The 20,627-nt window shown below is 45.5% G+C and overlaps 3 protein-coding genes across 8 annotated transcripts in view; 1 reads left to right on the plus strand and 2 right to left on the minus strand.

Moving 5' to 3' along the window:
- Window positions 1-13,628, minus strand: capn7 (calpain 7). 3 transcript variants are annotated; one of them, XM_086037055.1, is made up of 21 exons: window positions 13,165-13,614; window positions 12,796-12,904; window positions 11,111-11,277; window positions 10,936-11,003; window positions 10,579-10,818; window positions 9,321-9,407; window positions 9,113-9,239; window positions 8,922-9,007; window positions 7,791-7,884; window positions 7,567-7,713; window positions 7,374-7,480; window positions 6,562-6,682; window positions 6,352-6,496; window positions 5,669-5,768; window positions 5,427-5,562; window positions 5,243-5,318; window positions 4,463-4,608; window positions 3,651-3,713; window positions 3,328-3,458; window positions 530-622; window positions 1-318 (listed from the first exon to the last, which is right to left on the minus strand). In XM_086037055.1, exons 1-21 carry the CDS (start codon window positions 13,264-13,266, stop codon window positions 174-176), a joined length of 2,490 nt encoding a protein of 829 aa, XP_085893181.1. In that variant the 5' UTR covers window positions 13,267-13,614; the 3' UTR covers window positions 1-173. The 3 variants fall into 3 exon arrangements, 1 of the variants encoding a protein (XP_085893181.1); XR_015087726.1 differs by lacking the exons at window positions 1-318; window positions 530-622; window positions 3,328-3,458 and having other exon boundaries at window positions 4,463-4,640; window positions 13,165-13,628; XR_015087725.1 differs by lacking the exons at window positions 1-318; window positions 530-622; window positions 3,328-3,458 and having other exon boundaries at window positions 4,463-4,643; window positions 13,165-13,628.
- The window catches only part of LOC147142952 (uncharacterized), a 17,664-nt gene continuing 9,610 nt past the window's right edge, over window positions 12,574-20,627 (plus strand). The window contains exons 1-3 of one of the 4 annotated variants that reach the window (XM_086037051.1): window positions 12,574-12,615; window positions 17,183-17,365; window positions 18,079-20,411. In XM_086037051.1, the coding sequence (XP_085893177.1) occupies window positions 19,377-20,411 (1,035 nt within the window). In that variant the 5' untranslated portion in view covers window positions 12,574-12,615; window positions 17,183-17,365; window positions 18,079-19,376. Of the gene's footprint in view, window positions 12,616-13,139; window positions 13,786-13,989; window positions 17,379-18,078; window positions 20,412-20,627 lie in introns of those variants that run through there. The other 3 variants (XM_086037052.1, XM_086037049.1, XM_086037053.1) reach the window with 3 other exon arrangements.
- The window catches only part of LOC147142953 (uncharacterized), a 6,660-nt gene continuing 728 nt past the window's right edge, over window positions 14,696-20,627 (minus strand). Inside the window, exons 2-7 of the mRNA XM_086037056.1 lie at window positions 18,137-18,224; window positions 17,203-17,367; window positions 16,135-16,359; window positions 15,301-15,464; window positions 15,032-15,153; window positions 14,696-14,965 (exon numbers count right to left, since the gene is read on the minus strand). Coding sequence (XP_085893182.1) covers window positions 14,836-14,965; window positions 15,032-15,153; window positions 15,301-15,464; window positions 16,135-16,359; window positions 17,203-17,367; window positions 18,137-18,206 — 876 coding nt within the window. The 5' untranslated portion in view covers window positions 18,207-18,224 and the 3' untranslated portion in view covers window positions 14,696-14,835. The remainder of the gene's footprint in view (window positions 14,966-15,031; window positions 15,154-15,300; window positions 15,465-16,134; window positions 16,360-17,202; window positions 17,368-18,136; window positions 18,225-20,627) is intronic.

Consider the following 20,627-nt stretch of genomic DNA (forward strand, 5'->3'; position numbering starts at 1 on the left):
TACAGTCCATCTCCATTTAATGTGTGTCCATAATATCATAAGAGTCAGCCATATTCCATGACGTATGTGAGCATTTTGTAAAAAAAGAGAAAATGTTGGTAAATAAATGATTGGCTCGCTGACATGTCGAGTCCACTTGTGATCGGCGGCTTTGGGGCGTGGCCGGGGGCCAATCATTGCAGCTGAGCCACTTTGAGGGGCGCGGTGCTGGCGAAGTCCAGGAAGAAGGGGCCTTCCTGTTTGGGCAGGAAGGTGGTGGGCACCACGTTGTACACGCCCGCCGGGACCTGCTCGCAATCCATGTAGCAGAAGCCGCATCTGCCGGGGCGACACACGAAGATGACGGCAGACGGGACACGCGAGCGTCGAACCGACGACAATGAAATGTCGTCGTGCTTGTCGTGTGGCAAGCCTCATTAGAAGCCTGCGCTCGTGCTTGAAGCCCTCATTTGAAAGAGGCTTTTTGGACCCTGGTTGGAAACGCCTAATTTGAAAGTGTTAGCCAAGCCCACAGTAGACACGCACGTACCTGTAGTCGCCGCTGCTCCTCTTGGCCGCGGAAGCGGAGCCGGCGTCGCTTGCGGTCGACACGGTGACCATCTCGAAGCCGACGCTGTACTGCCTGAGGGCGCAACGCAAACGACCGTCAGCACGCGCCGCCTCGCTCGTGTAACGCATCGACGCATTCGTCGGAATGCGATCTGCATGAGCGTCTCCGAATGGGAGAGCCTTCCGAATCGGGAGCTCGGATTGACGGCGCCCGGTCGAGGCGCACGTAAGGCTAAAAGCTTGAATGGTGTCATTGTCTTTGAATTCGTATTCATTTATTGAAGCCGTCAAAACAGATCAATAGCAATCAGCCACACTATATCCATAAATCAAAGGATCACCCCTTTGGCTACGTTTCTAGGAAATCACAAGGGCCCCATCAGTGTGAGAATTTTTGTCTCGTTTTGTTATCTCCAAAAGTTTCACTTTTAATATATCGACAATACAATCGGCGAAAAATGTTGGAACCCATGAAAACAACCATTTTCATCACTTGTTATAAATTGGATCCATTCATACAATTTGGGTAAAATGAGTTTTCTTATCGACTCAACAATTGAAAATTCCAAATTGTGAAAAAAAAAAAAAAAAAATCTTTGAAAAGGTTTTGCACGGCTACTGATTTCATTCTGGAAAATTTGTGAGCGCCAAATGAAGCTTGAACCGACTGAACCAACAAACATTGTAACGTTTGTGACTGTGTGTTAACAAACAAACATTGTTCAGTTTGTGACTTTTTTTGTTCATGGCAAAGCAAAAATCAAACTGATCCCTGCGGTAATTTCAAGGACACCAGCAAGCTCCAAAAATCCCCGCTTTGTCCGATATGACTCATGCTGAGTGCGCGGCAATCGGATTAGGTCTGCCCATGCTCAACATTTGCGTTTGGAATTTATGAGAGTGGAGCAGGACAACTGCGCTGAGAATTGGCACTGGCCCATTGGTCACAGTGCGCTAAAAAAATGACCCATGAGAACCACTTTTTGAGGCTTCGTAAATCACATTACGCGTGTTTTGCATGCGCAAACACAAAACAAATACAGATGAAAATAAACCTGATCAACCGCATGCACTGACGGAGCCAGAGGGGAAGCCGGGGTAGCACCGGACACCCCTGAAATCTGGTTGGACCCCCCCCCCCCCCCCAGATGATTGACATATGGCGGCACCGACCGCTAAGTCCCTCCTGTACAGTAGTTGGCGCTATGTAGCACAAAGCGTTGCAATCCGCGTTCATTAGGAGAAGAAGAATCGCCACTGAACCAGAGGAAGACTTGAATCCGATTTGAGTCGCTTATCGTTGCTGGAGACAGAAGATCAACAAAGTAACGGAAAAAAGGAGACCCCTCCATGGGCAGTGAAATCCTCGTAAAGTCAAGTAAGTTTTACGCTGGCGTCCCGATGAGTCACTGTTTCAAATAACTTTTTTTTGTTGTTGCAACAAGCAGAAAGCAAAAGTGAACGCTATATGTCATGGCGTCTAGCTTCCAGCCGCCGCTCTACATTTCATTCATTTGGGTCAACATTTATATATATGTTTAATAATACATAAAACATGTATTAATCGGTCGTTTTTTTTTTTTTGTTTTTTTTTTAAACGCTTTACTATGCATGGCCTTTTTTAAATTTTATTTTATTTCATTTTATTTTTTTTTCAAACGCCTATCCACGGTCATTTCATTTCAACATTCCGATTTCAATTGATAAGTCGAGAAACAAATTTATTGTTATAGTCTGCGGACCCCCTGAAATAGCCTTGGCCACCCTCTGGCGGGTTCAAATGAAAGTGCAATAATAAACCAACCACCAGAAGGGGCTGGAACTGCACAAATGCAAAACAACATGGCCTTTTTAACACAAGTGCTTTTTCTTCCCTTCTTTTTTAACCGATATGCTGCTTCATTCATTTTGAATGACTTTCACATCAAATCACAACTTCTCGATAAGGCGAGTCAGCATCATTGCTGTTAGCGTGTCCTTTGGCGTGCGCTGCGTGGCGGTGAAATAAGTTGAGCATCTTGCGCGTCGCTTTTTTCTGCTGGCGACAACAGACGAAAACAAACAAAGGCACAAGATGGCTTATGTAAACGTGATTGAGGGCAGTGCGAAATGCATTGTGCACGCACACACGCGCAGACAAATGCGCTGGATCATTTGAACGCCGACTACGTAACCGGGAGAAAAAGATCCTGTTGAGCGAGGATGATTCAGCAACTTTCTGCGCTTGCTCGCTCACTCGCTCGCTCGCACATTTGTGTCCTGACTGGGTTGACATAACACTTGAACACCACATTAAAAGTGTGCGAACACAAGATACACCCTCGCTATTGCGTGCATGTTTAAGCATCGTTTTTAAAAAAAAAAAAAAGTCTGGCTTTTTACAGTAAAGAGGCAAATCAAAATTTAGTTGCATGCCTTCGGTGTAGGGCTGAGCAATGATGGAAAATAATCTAAATTGCAATTCCCCCCCCCCACCTTGAAATTGCGACTGCGATATGTATGCGATTATTTTTTTCAAGGACGTTTTGGGCAAACAATTCATCTTCATCACAATATCAGCTCTATTATAGATGATTGGATATTAAGATAAAGTCAAATTAATCATGAATGTGAACGATCGCAAACTCAATTCAATCCATATTCTCAGACAGAATTGTGTCAGTAGAGCCACCTACAGGCCTGGAGTGGAAGAGCATTGGCGGGCATGCCGCGGAATGATTTCTGCGCCCCGAAATCCAAAGGCAAAAAAAAAAAAAGAGCTCAAGGTGTCCGACTGACCTGGAACCTCGCAGTTCTATGAGCAGTGGACCGGACCGCTCCAGCTGCAGCTGGTAGACTGGATTGTTCTTGTACGAGTCCTTATAGTTGCCGCAGCCGCCGGCACTCGCGCCTTTCCACTGGCCGTTAATCTGAGCGCCGCCGCACAAAAACAAGTACGCAAAAATGAAAACACACACACACACACAGAGAAGCACAAAAGCACATGCTCACAAAAGTATACACACACAACAATGGACAAAACACACACAGACCCAAAAGGACAACCAAAAAAAAAAAAAAAAAAATGCAGACAACAAAGGCGTTTGTGTTTGTGAGCTGACCCTTTTGGTGTGCGTGAAGGGATTGGGGATCTTGGAGAAGTTGAATTTGCAACCAGAGTAAACCTGCAGAAACAGGACCAAAACAAGAAAAATAAATGAATGTGCATCTAGTTTGAGACTAGCAGTTAGCATAGCATCACTTGTAGCATGTCAACAGCCTTTGAGTCTCCACTTTTGACTTTTTGCTCCGTCTTTTTCATCCATGTCATGTTTCCTCAGACGCTACGAAGTAGTGAAATGTTCTTTCCTAGCTCCGTCCCTGGTCGTCCGGTAACAAAAGCCAGACTTGCCATTAGCGCAGCCGTATATTAAGATGTGAAAAAAACATAATTGGGGTCCCTTCAATGCATTTTTGTTGCTTTTTTTCCCCCCTTCCTTCAGCAATATCACGACAATAATGATCATTTGGGTCACTATTAGCATGATTGCAGCTTTGACAATCAGTCTGAACTCATGTTGGGGAAAAGATTTGGAAAAAAAAAGAAAAAAAAAAAGAAAAGGAGGAGTCTTGGTTATGAGTCACACGTAACGCACAATTTGGAATGGAACCTCTGTGGATAAAAGCACAAAAACAACAAGAACAAAGAGAAGCAGAACAAATGTCATTGGACAAGGAGAATGTTGTGCTCCGAAGCGCCCCATATAAATGCCGCCTCGCACTTTGTGCACACGAACGTCCCGTACCGGAGAGATTTATTCTCCCAAGCACAAATGCGGATAAGCCGACGCCCCCGCGAACCCTTCTGGTGCCTTCTCCCTCTTCTCTACACAAGGCCGCCTGACGGACGTTGGCGAGGCGGACGGCGTCCTACCCGCAGCGTGTAGTTGATGGTGTTCTGCTTCTCGTACTGCGACACCACCAGCGTGAAGGTGTGCGGCCCGGCCGAGGTCAGGCGGATCTTGGTCAGGTAGTGGGGGCTGTTGATCCGGATGCCGTCGATGTAGGGAGGGGGCTCGGCTGCGCGGGGGACAGCGACAATCGTTTGTCACCTACTGGGAGTCGCGTCGCCGGACAGTTCATTAGGTACGCAAGCTAACGGCAGACAATACACACTCGCTCACTTCATTCATTTAGCGATAGTACCAATGGTACAAGTGAACATTGTGAGGTAAGTCAACCCCCAAATCTTCTTTGCAATAATATGTTTTATGAGCCTCCACGAGTCCAAACACGGCATTCTGATCGATATCGTGTTTGTCGAATATGAGTTCACAAGCAGCCGAAGATCCAGCCGTTTTTAGCCCTCTCAGGAGGCGGCCATTTTGCCACTTTCTGAACATGACATCGCAGCTCCTCAACAACCAATCACGGCTCACCTGTTTTCTGACACTGAGCCATGATTGGTTGTTGCCTGAGCCCCGAGTAACCGCGACGTCATTTTCAGTTGACAGAAATGACAAAATGGCCGCCCACCGTGATGGCGACAGGTGCATGAACTCATATTCCTCAAACGCAGTACTAATCAGAATCAGAAGGAAAATTTGGGGTTGACAAGCACACTTGTGATTGTTATTTTCTATCAATTAATTCATCGATTGCTTGCGTGAACGTCCAGAAGACACTAAAACTATGAAAGAGAAAGTTGTCAGACCTGGATAGTAAACCTTCTTGCCATCCGTCTTGTAAACAACCAGCGTGATGAACTCTCGGTTCTCCGCAAAGTCCTCCTGTATCACCCCCACCCCAAAAAAAAAAAAAAAAAAGACACATCTCATGAAGCGTTGTGATGCTCATATGTGAGACCAAGTGCTTGTCCTTTTGTCCTTTTGTCCTACCTTGTCAGTGATGTGTCTGGAAAGCAGCACCCATACGGCAGCGCCCCCTGCTGGACATTGCACCTCCAGCTTGTACTGCGGGTTGTTGGCTAAACTGTAGACATCCTTGACCGGGCCTTGCTTTCCATCCCAGCTGCTGCACGATGCCCAAAAAAAGCACAAAACACACTTCAGACTTATTTGGGCTGAGAAGATCTGGCTGCAGAGTTTGCACGCACGCATGCACGCACGCACGCACACACCTGTGGATGCAGGTGGATTCTTTGAAGAGGGAGGGGTTCCAGCTCAGGTAAATGACATCATAGTACTGACACAAGTCCTCCCAGGCGATCCAAAACACACCTGAAGAGAAAAAAAATAAAATAATAATTAATAAAAGATTTCGAGGAGGTTGGAAGTCAGTCATTTATAATAATATGTTCTATGCACCTCCACAAGTCTAAACACTGCATTGTGATTGCGTTTGTGGAATATAAATCAAGCAGCAACGTGCACCCGTTTTTGTCCATCTCGGGGGCGGCCATTTTGTCACTTGCTGTCGACTGAAAATGACATCACAGATGCTGAGGGTTTCAGATATTGTCCAATCACGGCTCGGCTTCACAAAAAAAAAAGGTGAGCCGTGATTGGTCGATGAGTAGCTGTGGCGTCAGCAAGTGACAAAATGGCCGCCCCTGAGATGGACAAAAACAAGTGAAAGATTGTGGATCACTGGCACCGTACAGCACAAGTCAATCAACCGCCGCCAACCCCCAATTGCCCCAAAAACGATCTTCTTGTTTGGTTGGTACTTAGGCAGTAACTGTAAGAAGTATAATGTATCATGACATTGATATCATTGTAAAACTATCATAAATTTGTGAGTTAATCTGCGATTTACACCCTGACGGATTGAAATCGGCGCCCAACCCGCTCCCCAAAGTACCATTATCAAACTTCTGTGCCGTCTTGGGGTCAAAGTTGAGGTATTTGAGGAGCTCGGGAGTCCAGTTCTTCTCGTCGCGCTCGCTGTAGCGGCCCTTCCACCGCAAGTGGCTCCACGGGTTCTTCAGCTGCAGGAAGCGCAAGTTCTACCAGAGGTGGCGGCGGGTCAGAAGGATTACTTTGGCGCCGGCGCCGCTTTGCCGAGGCTGACCTTGTATTCCCGGATGTCGAGGACGGCGTAGGCGTGAGTCGGCACCAAGCCCCATTGCTCGCCTTCCTCCTCCGTCATCACGCCGGTTGCCGTGGTGACCAGGACGTCGCCCCTGTGGAACCTGCGGGCGCAACGCGACTTTGAGCAAACGACCAGATGGCAAAGACAACCTGTGGCGTGTCGATTTAGAGCATTCTAACTGATCGACATAGAAAATACTCGACATAGAGAATCGACAATACTTTCCAAATCGAAAATACTAAATGAAAGACGAGACTCCCTTCTTTCAACACACACAAAATGCATTTCTACCTTATTCGCTTGTTTAGTAATCAGCAGTAGAACATGGGTTGGTTTCACACAAATCACCTAATTTGTACCATTTAGTCGTGGTAGTATTTAGTAGTGTGTGCGTGCATCGTGCCATGCCTGTGTTTAGTATGTGTGTGTATGTACTGTACATGGCTTCCACTTGTAAATTTAAATAATGTCTATCATCTTTTCTCTCTTTTGTAATAGATTTAACGTGACAAACACTTTGATCACACGCTGCTTGTAACAGTCAAATTTCCAGACGGACGTCAAGCATTGTTTTGCTATCCGGTGATCTCATCTAAAAGAGACTCAATGCTGCCATCTGCTGGCCATAGTTAGTTTGTTTTTTTTAATTATTATTATTTTTTTAAATTTTCCTATAGATCAAACCAGAGTTGGTCAAGACTTTTATCCGGCCATTCGTATGAAAAAAAAAAAAATGTAGTTGACGTCAATTGTGTCGCTGGCGCTCCTCGTTAGGTTTCCTGTGACATCACCTCTGGAAGAGCATGCGGAAAGTGTCGTCCTTGCTGAACGACTGATTGTCCGAATGCATGGCGATGCGTTCAGGGATCCAGCCGGTGAGCGCGTGGAGATCGATGTTCTGATGGGGGGGGGGGGGGCGGAGCGTGAGAAACACATGTCGAACGGAGGGGGGGGTATCAGGTAGAAAGCGTTATCGCCGCCTACCGAGTTGGAGCCGGGGAAGTCGTAGCCGCCCATCACCTTCATGTAGGCCTTCTCGATGAGCGACACCCACAGCTCATTTCTGTTGCTGGAGTACGAGCACAGCAGCTCGCCGCCGCGGTCCACCGGCAGGAAGTCGTCGATGATCACCTGCGGGAGGAGAGCCCCCCGCCGCCCGCCGTTGCCGCTTGTTGTCTTTGGCTTCTTTCGGCGTGACGCTTTTTTACCTTCCTGGGAACGCCGTTGATGTGCAGCTTGACCATGTACTTGCCACACGGGTTGTACTCGGGCTCCCCTCGTCGGTTCTGAGGATAGATGATGCTGAAACACATCAGCACCAAATGTCAAGATGGCGGGTTGCTACTTCCTTGCTCCATTTTGTTCTCCAATTTTTGAATCAAGTGTAGGGCCCGGCCATTTAGTCATAAAATAAAAGCTTTGATTATCCCCACCCGCCGCCTCATAGAAAATCGGATGGAATCAACGTTTTTCGCAATGAGATTAGTCAAAACAAGTTTTGCTTTTTCATTTTCTTAACCTTTGCTTCATTTCTCCAGTTACCCAACAAGCTTATTTTAAAATGAGATTTTCGCCAGGATTAACATTCAGCAAATTCCACAGAAATGATAGAAGTATATCATTTTAGTACATATAAATAGATTTTTTTTTCAGCAAAAAAAAAAAAAAGAAAAAAGAGCAGTATATATTTTTTCCACAGATAATGTGAATTCCGTTCCTGGTTTGCTTTGTAACATATCAGAAAATGGTTACAAATGTTGACCATTGTTTTTCAAAGTATAACCAGTTTTGCAAATGTCTTATTTTGGATAAACACAGTCGTCTACTTTCATGGAGGACTACCAAAATCTGACAATATTTACTATTGAGAGGCTAAAATTCTGAGGATTTGGACAATTTCAAATTGATGATCAAAAACAATTATCGGAATAAACTGTCGCACCTCGACTTTTGTCCCAAAAATGTATGTACGTAAACACGAAAAAGCTGTCGATGTAGACTGTGCTTTTGTAAAATAACTGCGCTTTGTTTGCAGCCATGTTGTTAGTGTGAGCGGTCGCACTTCAACTACGGTTGCTATTACAAAAAAAATAAAAAAAAATAAAAAAATAAGAATCTTGAAAAATCATCCGGAGCAATGCGCTGCTGGCTAGCAAAACGCCTGCCATGCGCCAAAAGGTTGCGCATCGGCTTCGTTCTTTTTAGCTCGCACTAAAAACCGTTTGCATTATGATTGCAGTGTTTTAGCCGCGGCCCGGAGATGGGTGGCGGCCAAGGCCAAAATCAAATCAAGTGAGACGGACGAACTTTAGCGTCGACTCAAAAGTCCCTCAACCTACCTGGTGATGAGCTTCTTGTTGTAGCGCCTCTCGTAGGCGGCGCTGATGGCGAGCGAGGCCACGAAGGAACAATCCGACACCACCGTCTGCGCGTCACGCCGCTCGCGTTAAGCCACGAGCAAACGTGGGTGACCGAGCGAGCGAGAGAGAGAGAGAGAGAGAGAGAGAGAGAAAACGTCGGCGCCGCAGACCTGCTTGATGCTGAAGCTGGACACAGACATGATCATAGTGGGACTGGTGCAGATCTCGTCGGGGCGCACCCAGCGGGAGAAAATGACTTTCTGCTTGGGGGACAGAGCCAGGGTGCCCGATTTGTCCCTGGTGGGGGGGGACAGAGCAAAAAGACATTCCGACATCGAAAAGACGCCGGCGCTGGACCCGCTTGAAGACTCGACTCACGAGAAAGGCACGGGAAAGGCGAAACGCTCCTTGAGGTCCACGCTCATGAAGGGGACGTAGGCGATGCCGTTGATTGTCGACGTGCTCCTAAAAAGGTGGCGCCGTGTGATCGGCAGGGGAAAAAAAACAAAAAAAAAAAACACAAAGGTGTCAAGGAACGAAAGAACACATATCGAAAGGAAACTTGATGAAACAGGGCTCTCGACTAACTTTTTGCACACCGGCGCACCCGACTGGTTTTCTTTGGTGCACCAGCACAAAAGGTTCGGTGCGCTCAAAATTTTCCGCCGCGTCACCACGGCAGTTTTCGAACTTGACTTCCGTTTTCAAACAAAATTCTCGCCTGTCTCTTGAGGTAACTTTGCCTGGTGAATGAGCAACTAACATTGTTCATTTGAATCACAATTCCACATGATTAATGACGATTCATGATTGGTTAAGGGTTACAGCCCGAACAAATATAGCAGAACACATGCGGAAGAACATAAAGAACAAACAGAAGAATGTAAGCAATGCATGAAGGGGGAACATCGCGACCATAAAAGAACACGAGGGCAACGTGGGCGAACGCGAAGAGACGAGGAGGAGAACTTGACGAACGCATGTAGAAGAACTAGAGATAGATCGATATGCTTTTTTTCCAGGGCCGATACCCATACCGATTATTGGTAGTCAAGGAGGCCGATAACCGACATTTGGAGCCGATACTCACTTTCAGTGAAAAGGAAAGATATTGGCATCAAAATCTAAAGAAAAATTGACTCTTAACTTTGTTGCAACGTCTTTAAGCATGTTTATTGAACAATGTTCCAGGTTTGCATAATGGTGATTTTTTTTTTTTTGAATCATTATTATAAGACATTTTTGACAGTATACATCTCTGTTATAAATTTCTAACAAAAAGTTCAGGGAGCACCCAGAATTGTCAGCATGTCTTAAAAAGGATAAAGGAAAACTTCAACAATAGCTCCATGTAGTTTTCTACAGTAAATGAACATTTCAAAATTTCAAAATGACAGAAATGTTAAACTTTCACGTATCTTTGTTTTGATTTCCACAGTTTTAAGTTTGATTTATTATCGGCCAGCAGAGTTTCAAAAAAGGCCGATGTCGATATTCGGCAAAAAGCCAAGTATTGGTGCCGATAATCGATCCATCCCGAAGAAGAACGTGCAAAGAACAGGGAAAAGAGTCCACGTCGAGGACTGCGAGAAGAACCTGAAGCGCCACAAGTGGAGGAACACGAGAGCCGACTGACCTGAGGACCTCGATCTCGTCGGACGAGTATCGCTGCCCGTGCGTTTCGCTGGACTGGACCGCCCTCATGGGCTGAGGTTGCGCGCGGTCGTTGAGGGAGAAGTCGGGACCCAGCGGGAAAAACTGCCGGACGGGTCCCGACGGGCCGGGCTTCGCCGCCGCCGCCGCCGCCGCCGCCGCCGCCCTGTCCTGAGTCTGGGACGGACCAGGCTTGGACTGTGACTGTTTGAGATCTTCAGCCCTAAAGGACACCGCGGGACTTTAGTCCGGTCACATTGATGACATCGCGCACTTGGACCTCGGACGCGACGTGGACTCGCGGGCGGCAGGATTGGGGAAGGGTCTACTGAAAACTAACCTGTCCAAAGCCTGATGGGCCAACTGCTTCAGCTTGGTCTGCATAGCCTGGTCAGCCGTCTCGTTGGACTGTCAACGCATGACGAGACACGCGCAGATGAGCACGCAAAAGAACAGGAGAACATTGACAACGATAAGAGGAGCGCCACGTGTAGGATGACGCCGAGGGGCCTGACCGTCTTGATGCAAAGCTCCACGGCCTGAGTGTAGAGCTCCATGGCTTCGTCGTCATTTCCCTTGTTGTCCTCCTCAAAGGCCTGCGTGACCAGGAAGTGGGCGCGCTCCAGGTCGCCCTGATGACGAGACTTGAGCGGGTCGCTCTTCTGCGCCTCCACTGCGCTCACTGGCTCACGGGGACAAAGGCGGGCAAAGAACAGCAAATGGCACATTGCACTCTTTCACAGTGTCAAATAGGGATGGAACGATTCATCCAAAATCGATTTACAGGGCTTAAAATGTGCATCGGTGTAAAAAATGAAAGAATTGATCTTGAAATTTGGATCACAAAGGGATTTGTACGGATAAATGTCAAATCTATTTATTTTCATGTTTAGTTCTGGCACTAACAAAACACTGAGAACAAGGCAAATATGTAATTAAGCAGTCAAAATGAGTAGTTCATTTTCAAGTTGTTGTTAGTTACAAAAAAAGTTACTGTTTGTGACAAGGACAAAGTGCAGATGTTAAAATAAAAACATGTTTTGGTTTTAAAATGAGTCATTCATTTTGTCAAAGAAGATTTTGAAAAATCCAATCGAATCTAAATCGGGAACTGACAATTGAAAATCACATCGACTCGGGGATTGAGTGAATCGTTACATCTGTAAAATCAAACCTTATTATGTTTTGCCGAATTGGGGAGCCTTTTTCTTTTTAATTGAAATACAATTCTCCACCAAATTGTCAAAAAAAAACCCAAAAAACGTAATTACATTTATCGTAATTTACATTTAAAGTTTGAATTGAATTTGCCCATAATGGCCTCTTTAGTTTAATGGTGACAAAAATAATACAAATAGTTAAAGCAACATAATAATACTTTCATTTTAACAATCATTCTTCTCGTCAAAACTAATAGCAGGAAAAGTTGACTGCTACAATAAAAATATGTCATCCACCCAGTTTCTAAGACACCCATGCACACGCGCGCGCGCACACAAACACACACACACGCCATATAAATACATAGCGTGTGAGGACAGTCATGGAAAAACCAAGTCAGACATCCACTGAGCAAGCACTTCCTTGTGAGCAAGTCAAACGAATGTCACCGCTCACAATCACATACAAACGTCCTGCTTGAAAACATCATTGTGTTACAAAAATACGACATGAACAATTTCCAAAGAACAATGGCAAATAATGCGCATCTTTCATCCAGAATTGTCCAGAAACGCCCACACACAAACGAGAACTTTCCACTCTGTGTCACCACTTGTATGCTCACATGTACACTAGATGATGTACAAACATGGCAAGCGGCAGTTAAGAAACCTTTGCCAGTGCAATGAGTGTATGCGTGTGTGGGGGTGGGTGTGTGTGTGTGTGTGTGTGTGTGTGTGAGAGGCAAATTAGGGAGGAAGCTTTGCGAGGCAGGCAAGTGATGAGGGGAAAAACGAGTGGGAGTGGGTGTGTGCGAGGCTGGCAAGCGGTGAAGAAGAAAGTTTTTTTTCCGAGTGGGGTGAGTGGGTGCGTGCCTGCCAGTCAGGCAACGAGGGGAAAAAAAGCTATTCTAGTGGGTCGGTTTTGTGAGGCAGGCAAGCGGTGAGGGGAAAAGAAACATTTTGCGAGCGGAGCAAGTGGGTGTCATTCATGGTAGCTTGTAGTGTCGTTGGTGTGTGTGCGCTTCTGACGGTCTTACAGGCATTGTGGAGGGTCTGCACTCGATCCAGGTACTCGTTGACTTTGTCCTGGATGCCGTCCAGCTTGGAGCCCGCCATGCCGGCGTAGATGAGGGCCTGGGCAGCCTCCTGAAGCGAACAAGTCACGCTTCTTAAACACGGAGCTGCTTGACTCACCCGCGTCCGCGTCCGCGTCCGCGTCCGCGTCCGCGTCCGCGTCCGCGTCCACGTCCACGTCCACGTCCACGTCCACGTCCACGTCCACGTCCACGTCCACGTCCACGTCCACGTCCACGTCCACGTCCACGTCCACGTCCACGTCCACGTCCAGTCACGCACAACACACATTGCAGACGAGGAAGCAGCTGACATCCGCTCAACGCACTCACCTTGTAGTAAAACACAGCCTCGTTGTATTTGCCATTGTGGTCGTAGGTGACCGCCGTTTTGGCGAATTTGATCGCGTCGAGCTCCAACGCTATGCTGTCCATTGTCAACGCAACTTGTTGACCGGGTGTCGCAAAAACACGGTTAATTTCTTTCACGTGGACCGCAGGTAACTTGACGGAGGCGGACGCAAGACGGCGACATGATGGCGTTAATGTAAAACGACTGTCACGGAATTTAAGACCAACACTGCCCGGTTGAAGTCAAATTTGACAGATGTTCACCAGGTCAAAACAAGCGCCTTGCTTCCGGGTACGCGGCTCGCGCATGCCCAGTAGGGAAGAAGGGCGACGCTACGTGACGTTCAAGAACTTCAGGTAGAGTAGAAAACTGCGAACGTTCAAACTCAGTAACCTTCGTGGAGGCGCTCAGAAGACGGTGACACAATTGGCGTTGATGTGGAAGAATGTCGTCTCTCTTGTCGCCATCGCTTTCCAATTACGTTCGACCTTTCGTTTTCGCTTTCTGCGTCAAAACAAGCATGTTTCCAAGACGGCAGGTTGCGCAGCCGCAGTGGGGAAGGCAAGCAAAACCTGTCTTCAGGCACAGTAAGGGAAAACAAGGTATCTAGCTATCTATCTATCTATCTATCTATATACGCGCACACACACACACACATTTTATATATATATATATATATATATATATATATATATATATATATATATATATATATATATATACACACACTGTATATATACTGTATATATGTAGAGAGAGAGGGAGAGAGAGAGAGAAATTCCGAAAATATTGTTCTGCAAGAATAAATGACGCAGTACAATCAGAAAAGCAATGAAGTCACGGCATGGCAGGAAGGAAAGCTCATTTGAAGTTTCTTATCAGAAAGGATTACTGTACTATGGTGCTCCCATGAGCCACTTGGGGGCATACGTGCATGTTATTTTTAACTATGGCAGGGTTAGGTTTTTCTTTAGGCTTTTTTTTCGGTACATTTCCACTGTAAGAAAATGTATGCGAACCCTTTGGAATGACCTGGATTTCAGCATAAATTGGTCCTAATACGTGATGTGCTCTTAGAGATTTGATAGAGAGAGATACAGAAAGGCATTGGAGATCGGAAATAAAATTAAAATATATATTTTTTAAAAAGCAAAGAAAAAAAGGGAGTTTTGCTGCCCAGCTCCTCGTTAGATAACAACAAATTATGGCAAAAAGTTCTGAAACACTGAACAGTTGGACACGAGCGTTCAAAAGTTTAGAGAAGGTCAAATTCAAATTAAAGGTTAGTGTTCATATTAGGTTCATCTTTTCACCCTGACGTTGAAACCACAGTGGTGTATAAACACGGCTCTGTGCATACCTTGGTGTAAGTTATGAGAAAGGAGTATTTTTAATTGTGTTTCTTTTTCATAACTTCTAGTGTGTTTTAATACGTTTAAATGTTTTTTAAAGCTGGAGATGTAAAACTGAAAAAAAAAGAGACAAGTATATACCATTATATTAAATACACTATTATCATTTTTGCCAGTCAAGATTTATTTATTTTTTTTGGGGGGGGGTCACACTTGTGATTCATGACATGGAGAGCCATGAAAATTTCCCCACTGTGGGATCAATAAAGGCATTCTTATCTCAGATGTTGAGTTTGTGCTCTAAAGCTCTAACGCCATCTTTTTGCAGATCCACCCTTGTTGTTTTGAGCATTTGACTGCCTTCAGCCCGACGTCAGCCACCAAGGTGGCGCAGGTGGCATTGGGAGCTGAACCGTTCGGCATCCACGTGCTGAAGGGGGGACACCGGGGTCACATACATGCTGATTTTGTGCTTTGCAAAGGTTTTTACCGCCACCTCTGCTCTTGGGTCGGCTTGCTGCCGTTGAGCCACTTCCATTGTCCGTCCTGCACTTTCAGGCCCAGCCAGTAGCCAAAGGTGCCTTCGCTGGCAGAGCTGGAAAGGTTTTTGATGTAATGCTGTGGATGACATGATTTTATATTGTGTTGAGGTTTGAGGAAACAACATTAAGAACTCATTGTAGTCATTAATCGGGCGGCGCAACGAATCTAATTTAAAGTGGACACAGCAATGGAGTAGAAAACAATTTATGATGTTTTCTGTACCATGGCCGCGGTGCTTTCCAAAACTGCCAGTTGGGAATTTTTTCCTCTGCATTCCTGACGGGCCTCTTTCCAAGTTTTCATGTTGTCTGCTTTGTTGATGAGATAGCAGCGGGACTCAAAGTATAGCCAACCATTTTCACAGGCTTCGCACGTCCGGTTGCGTCCTGAAATCACACGTGTTAAAAGTTAACTACCAGTTTGCGGGTCAGAATGACTCATTTTAAAAGTGAACTCTTCAATGATTTTTGTAGGGATTGTCAAATAGTGAATTTGACCTGAACTTTCCAAATGTATATTTTTAAATGATAAAATAACTACTATTTCAGAATAAATGAATATATATATATATATATATATATATATATATATATATACATATATACATATACATATATACATATATATTCAAACATACATGTTTACTTTGTGTTTAAAACGTTTTTTTAAACAGGGGTTTATTTGATACCCTACATTTTCAAACAATTGGACCCACAATTTAATTTTGAAACAATGAAAAAGACAAACCTAAAATGAAAAAATATTTTAAATAATTGCATTTGCCTAACATAAAAACAACGTTTTTTAATCATTCAAAAAATGCCGATCTTCCCTTAAAATATAAAACAATTAATCTGATATGGTATTATATTTTTTCTAAATATCTATATTGTAAAATATATAATATATATAATTCATAGAAAAAAATCTATTTAAAAAAAAAAATATATATATATATTCCAAACTTCAACACGGTCTGTTTGACCCACAACCTGAGAGTTGGATTACTCCATCCAGTCATCTCCATCGCTTGGCCGTCACGTGACGGTAACGTACCGTCTGCTTCCCGAGGGCAGTAGCTGTCGATGGTCCACTGAGCCCGACTGACGTTCAATTTGTTCAATTCGGCCTGCGCGTTTTCCATCTCCTTGGCCAAGTTCTTTTTCTTGCTGTCCAGCGCCACCAGCTCCTGCTCGCTCAGATTCTGCTTTTTAGCCATCATGTTCTGGCATTCCGTCTGCAAATGCTCCTTTTCCGACTCCAAGGATGTGACTTTGCTGTCTGGAACGGGCAGACTTTTGTCAGGTCACATTGACACAAACATTGCTGGCTACAAAGTCCACAAGTGACGGCTTCCATAATTGTGGTTACGTTCCCCATATCTCAAGAAGCCGTGTCTAAAACCGCAAGCTGCCACTTTAGTTTGAAGCGGCCATTTTTAGTTTGAAGCGGCCAAATTTGTCCAAACATTAGCTAGCCCGATTGCTACTAAATTTGAACTACCAATTGCTACCAAATTTGAACTATGTACGTATACTTAATAGCTGGTAGCGCATCATTGAATCATTCTGAAACTTCACCCCATAAGCACAGTTTCACTTAGCACCATGAAACTTAGTGGGAATTCTACTACGACAAGATCCACAAAAAAGTCACAGTTAGTCTGCCATTTTTTTAAGTGTCAATTTTAGTGGTCATTCCCAGGCATCCTTCCAAGACAAAGTTTTTGTCTGATAAACAGTCAGTTGTACTTAGTAACAGGAAATCTGGTGGGCATGTCTATCAAGAGTAGCTAGCAAGTCAGCCATGTCCAAAACCCAGAGGAAGTCATCCATTTTACTTTCAAGTGAGCATTGTATGGTGAACTGCTTTGTTTTAGCACCATGAAATTTGGTAGATACAATATGTCCACCAAGAGCAGACCCACCAAAAAACTGTCAAGAAGCCATGCCTGAAAACATACAGCAAGTCTGCCATTTTGGTTTGAAGCGTCCATTTTAAGTCATGTCCACTACATGTACTGGACAGATTGGCAACCTTATATTTAGAGTTTGTCAAGTCATGTCCGAGCTTGATTCATCGGCATCCCCCCCCCCACTGCCAGAAATGTTTTGCTGAACTCACGGTACAGGAACACGGCCACGCCGGAGAGCACCAGCGTGAGGCAAAGAAGTAGAGCACAACAAGCCGAATGTTGACAGCGGCGTTGGCGTTGGCGCGCCTTCTGCGCCGTCACCAGCCTGGCCGAGTCGTCCTCTGCGCCCTGCCGCTCGCTGTTGGACTGCTGGTCTGCATTCATTGTAATTTTGGGGGTTACAGTAATATATTACATTTAGGCATATATATATATATATATATATATATATATATATATTATATATATATGTATATATATATATTATATATATATGTATATATATATATATATATATATATATACATATATATATGAGTGATATACGAGTAGCTTTCAATTCAATTACAACATTGTGTATTATTTTTTATTTAATAAACATTTCAAACAGAGAATATATATATGTATATATATATATATATATATATATATATATATATACATTGTGCGCAGAGAATATATATATGTATATATATACATATATATATTCTCTGCGCAAAAATGACTGGTGAGAGTTCCACTTACTGAGTCACTTACAGTTAGTTGTGAAAATCGTTTGTTTGAGATGCCATTTTTTTAAACCACCTTAGTTCTAAATGCAAACTTTATTCAAACACCATTTTGAAATGTTTATTAAATAAAAAATAATACACAATGTTGTAATTGAATTGAAAGCTACTCATTTAATTCACAGCGAGCAAATGTGTAGTAGTAACTGCAAATACTGTATGTCATCAAATAACCAATCAAGAATCTTTTCTACATTTGACTTGAAAATATGTTACTATAAGTCATGTATGACACTGTGTGTTGTTCACAGAGGAACATTCAGTGATTTCTTTTTTTTTTCTCCATCTTTTCTTCAGCATGTTGACGGTTGACTTGGCTGTCGAGGACGACAGAACATAGTTGGAGCTACGTTACCTCGCGATGGTGACGGCTTGTCACTTCTGAAGACCACCGAGGCGTAGTTGACATCCACGTCCTGCGCCATGGCTGCACTGACTGGCCACTGGACATTAAAAAAGAAGAAGGAGAAGAAAGAAGAAGGAGAAGTTGTGTGGTCTTGTTTGCTGTCAAGTGTGCCCAGCTCGACTTCTGCTTTCCAGTTGATGCATGTGAACATAAAACAGGCGAAGAAGATGTTCTTGCTGAATATAATGCAAGCAAACATTGTTGTTTTTAGACTTGATGAAGCAGCATGTGGTTCACTGACCAGTATTCATTTGAATGCCCTGTCCCTCGTAGGACTCCCGCAGGGTTCATTAATGCAAAATAAAGTGTTCTGAGTTGGTGTGTGTGTATGTGGCAAGGAAGAATGCGTTGCGAGTGGAGCAAGTGGGTGTTTAGGGGACCGGCAGGTGGTGAGGAAGGGAGCTTTGCAAGTGAGTGAGTGTGAGGTAAGCTAGCAGTGAGGAAGAAAAGTTTGTGAGTGGAGCAGGTGGTTGCGAGTGATGCAGTCAAGCTGTCCCAAAACCTTTGCCCAGTGCACATTTTGCGTGCATTTTTCTTACGGAAGCAATGTCTTTTTTTTTTTTTCTTCTTACACTCACAGTTGTTAATATTTGCCAAACTTTTGAACTTCTTCAATTTGCTGTCACATACTAAACAGCGTGAGATGTGAAACATGACTGCGATGTGACTTCCTCAGTCTGAATCCTGCACTGACCACATTCAGGCAGCACAGGCGGCTGTTAGCAGATGTATGCGATATACATTTGAATATTTCGCTGGTACAATGTATCTTGAGCTTTGTAACCTGTATTTGGGCTGTCTTTAGCCGATACGGATCATATAAAACACGAGACACGACAGTAGCAGTGAGTCGGTTGGTAAGAGATTCAATGAGCTGCAAATGGGACAGGACGGGACAGGACAAGACAGGAGAAGTGAGCCTGGCTGTGCTCTGTACGGAAGGTGCACAATGACTCGTAGAAAATAGGACAGGATGGGAGAGGACAGGGGCAGTCAGCTAAGAAGCACTACGCCCTGTGAGGAAGTCGCAAATAGGACAGTACTGGACAGGACAGGAATAAAGAGTTTGAGTGGAAATGTCAGGACATTCCAAGAAGGGAAAGTGAAGTGTCTGGAAATGCTCGGCAGGTCCAACGAGGCCCATAAGAAGTTCTTCTTCATCATAGTGGTGAAAGAGTTAACATGAAGGATGACTTCACCGCCTCCGCCCCCCACTAACCAAAGCCCCTCTGTCCACTCCTCCCTTTCATCCTCTTGTCTCCTCCCTCCACACACGCACGCACGCACGCACACACACACACACACACACACACACACACACATCCCCCTGGTCTTCCTCCTTCAACAGCTCCCACGGCCTCACAGCAGCCTCATTTGTCAGGTCCACTCTGAGCTCGCACCTCGTGCGTCCGTCCCTGCCGCAATGGAGCCGCACACCCCGACACACTACCGTCAGGTGGCCCAGGAGAAGCACCACATGCCGGACCTCAACCGCCGCCTGCAGAGCTACCTGGGACGGGTCAAGCTCCTGGAGGAGGAGAACACCACGCTGGCCCAAGAGATCCAAGCTCTGCGGAACGGCCACCGCGGAGCCTCCGTGAGGGAGAAGAGCCTGAAGGAAGATCTCCGTCGGGCCAGAGCGGAGCTGGACCAGGTCCGGAGGGAGCGGGTCTACGCCCAGATGGACGTCTGCCAACTGAGTGAGGAGATTCAGATGATGGAGCGGCACTGGCAGAAGGAGGCCCGGGCCCAAGAGGAGGTCAAGGTGAAAATGGAGGTGAGCAGGCAGGAGCTGGAGGAGGAGCACGGGGCTCAGCGCTGGCTCAGGGAGAGGATCGGCCAGCTGGAGGAGGAAATGGAGAGCCTGGTTCGGAACCACGAGGCGGACCTGGCCCGCTTGGTGACCGTGGCGAGCCATTCGGCACCAGCGCGCACCGCCCCGAATCCGGACCTCCTTCGGCTGGAGCAGGAGCTCAGCCGGCGGGCCTCCTTAGCCTGGCAGGGGACGGCGGAAGCCTACCAGGCGCAGCTAGACCAACTGGAGGAGAGCCTGAGGGAGACGGCAGCCCGTCTGGGCCAGACGGAGCGCCACAAGGACGAGTACCAGGCCCAGCTGAGGGCCCTGGAGAGAGAGATGATCTCCGAAGGGGAAGTTAGGAGGCAGCTGGAGGAGACGGCAGAGCAGCAGAGGGAAGAACACGGACAACACATAAACACACTTCAGGTGAAGAAAGCACAACAACATCCAAATGTTGTTTCATAAATGTCAAAAGGGAGCACTTGCAAAAGCCAAAGTTTTGGATTAGATCTCATTGGGATGCTGTAACCTAATCAAGTAGCCAGCATCTCAATACAGTGGCGCCACGCGACGCAAGTGACTCGACGTCTTGAAAAATGAGGCTTCACGCTGTTTAATGCCTCTCCTGGTACAAGTTTAAGG

This window comes from Filicampus tigris, chromosome 8, assembly GCF_054856515.1.
Source record: "Filicampus tigris isolate MCC_2025a chromosome 8, RoL_Ftig_1.0, whole genome shotgun sequence".
In the NCBI taxonomy this organism is placed as follows: domain Eukaryota; kingdom Metazoa; phylum Chordata; class Actinopteri; order Syngnathiformes; family Syngnathidae; genus Filicampus; species Filicampus tigris.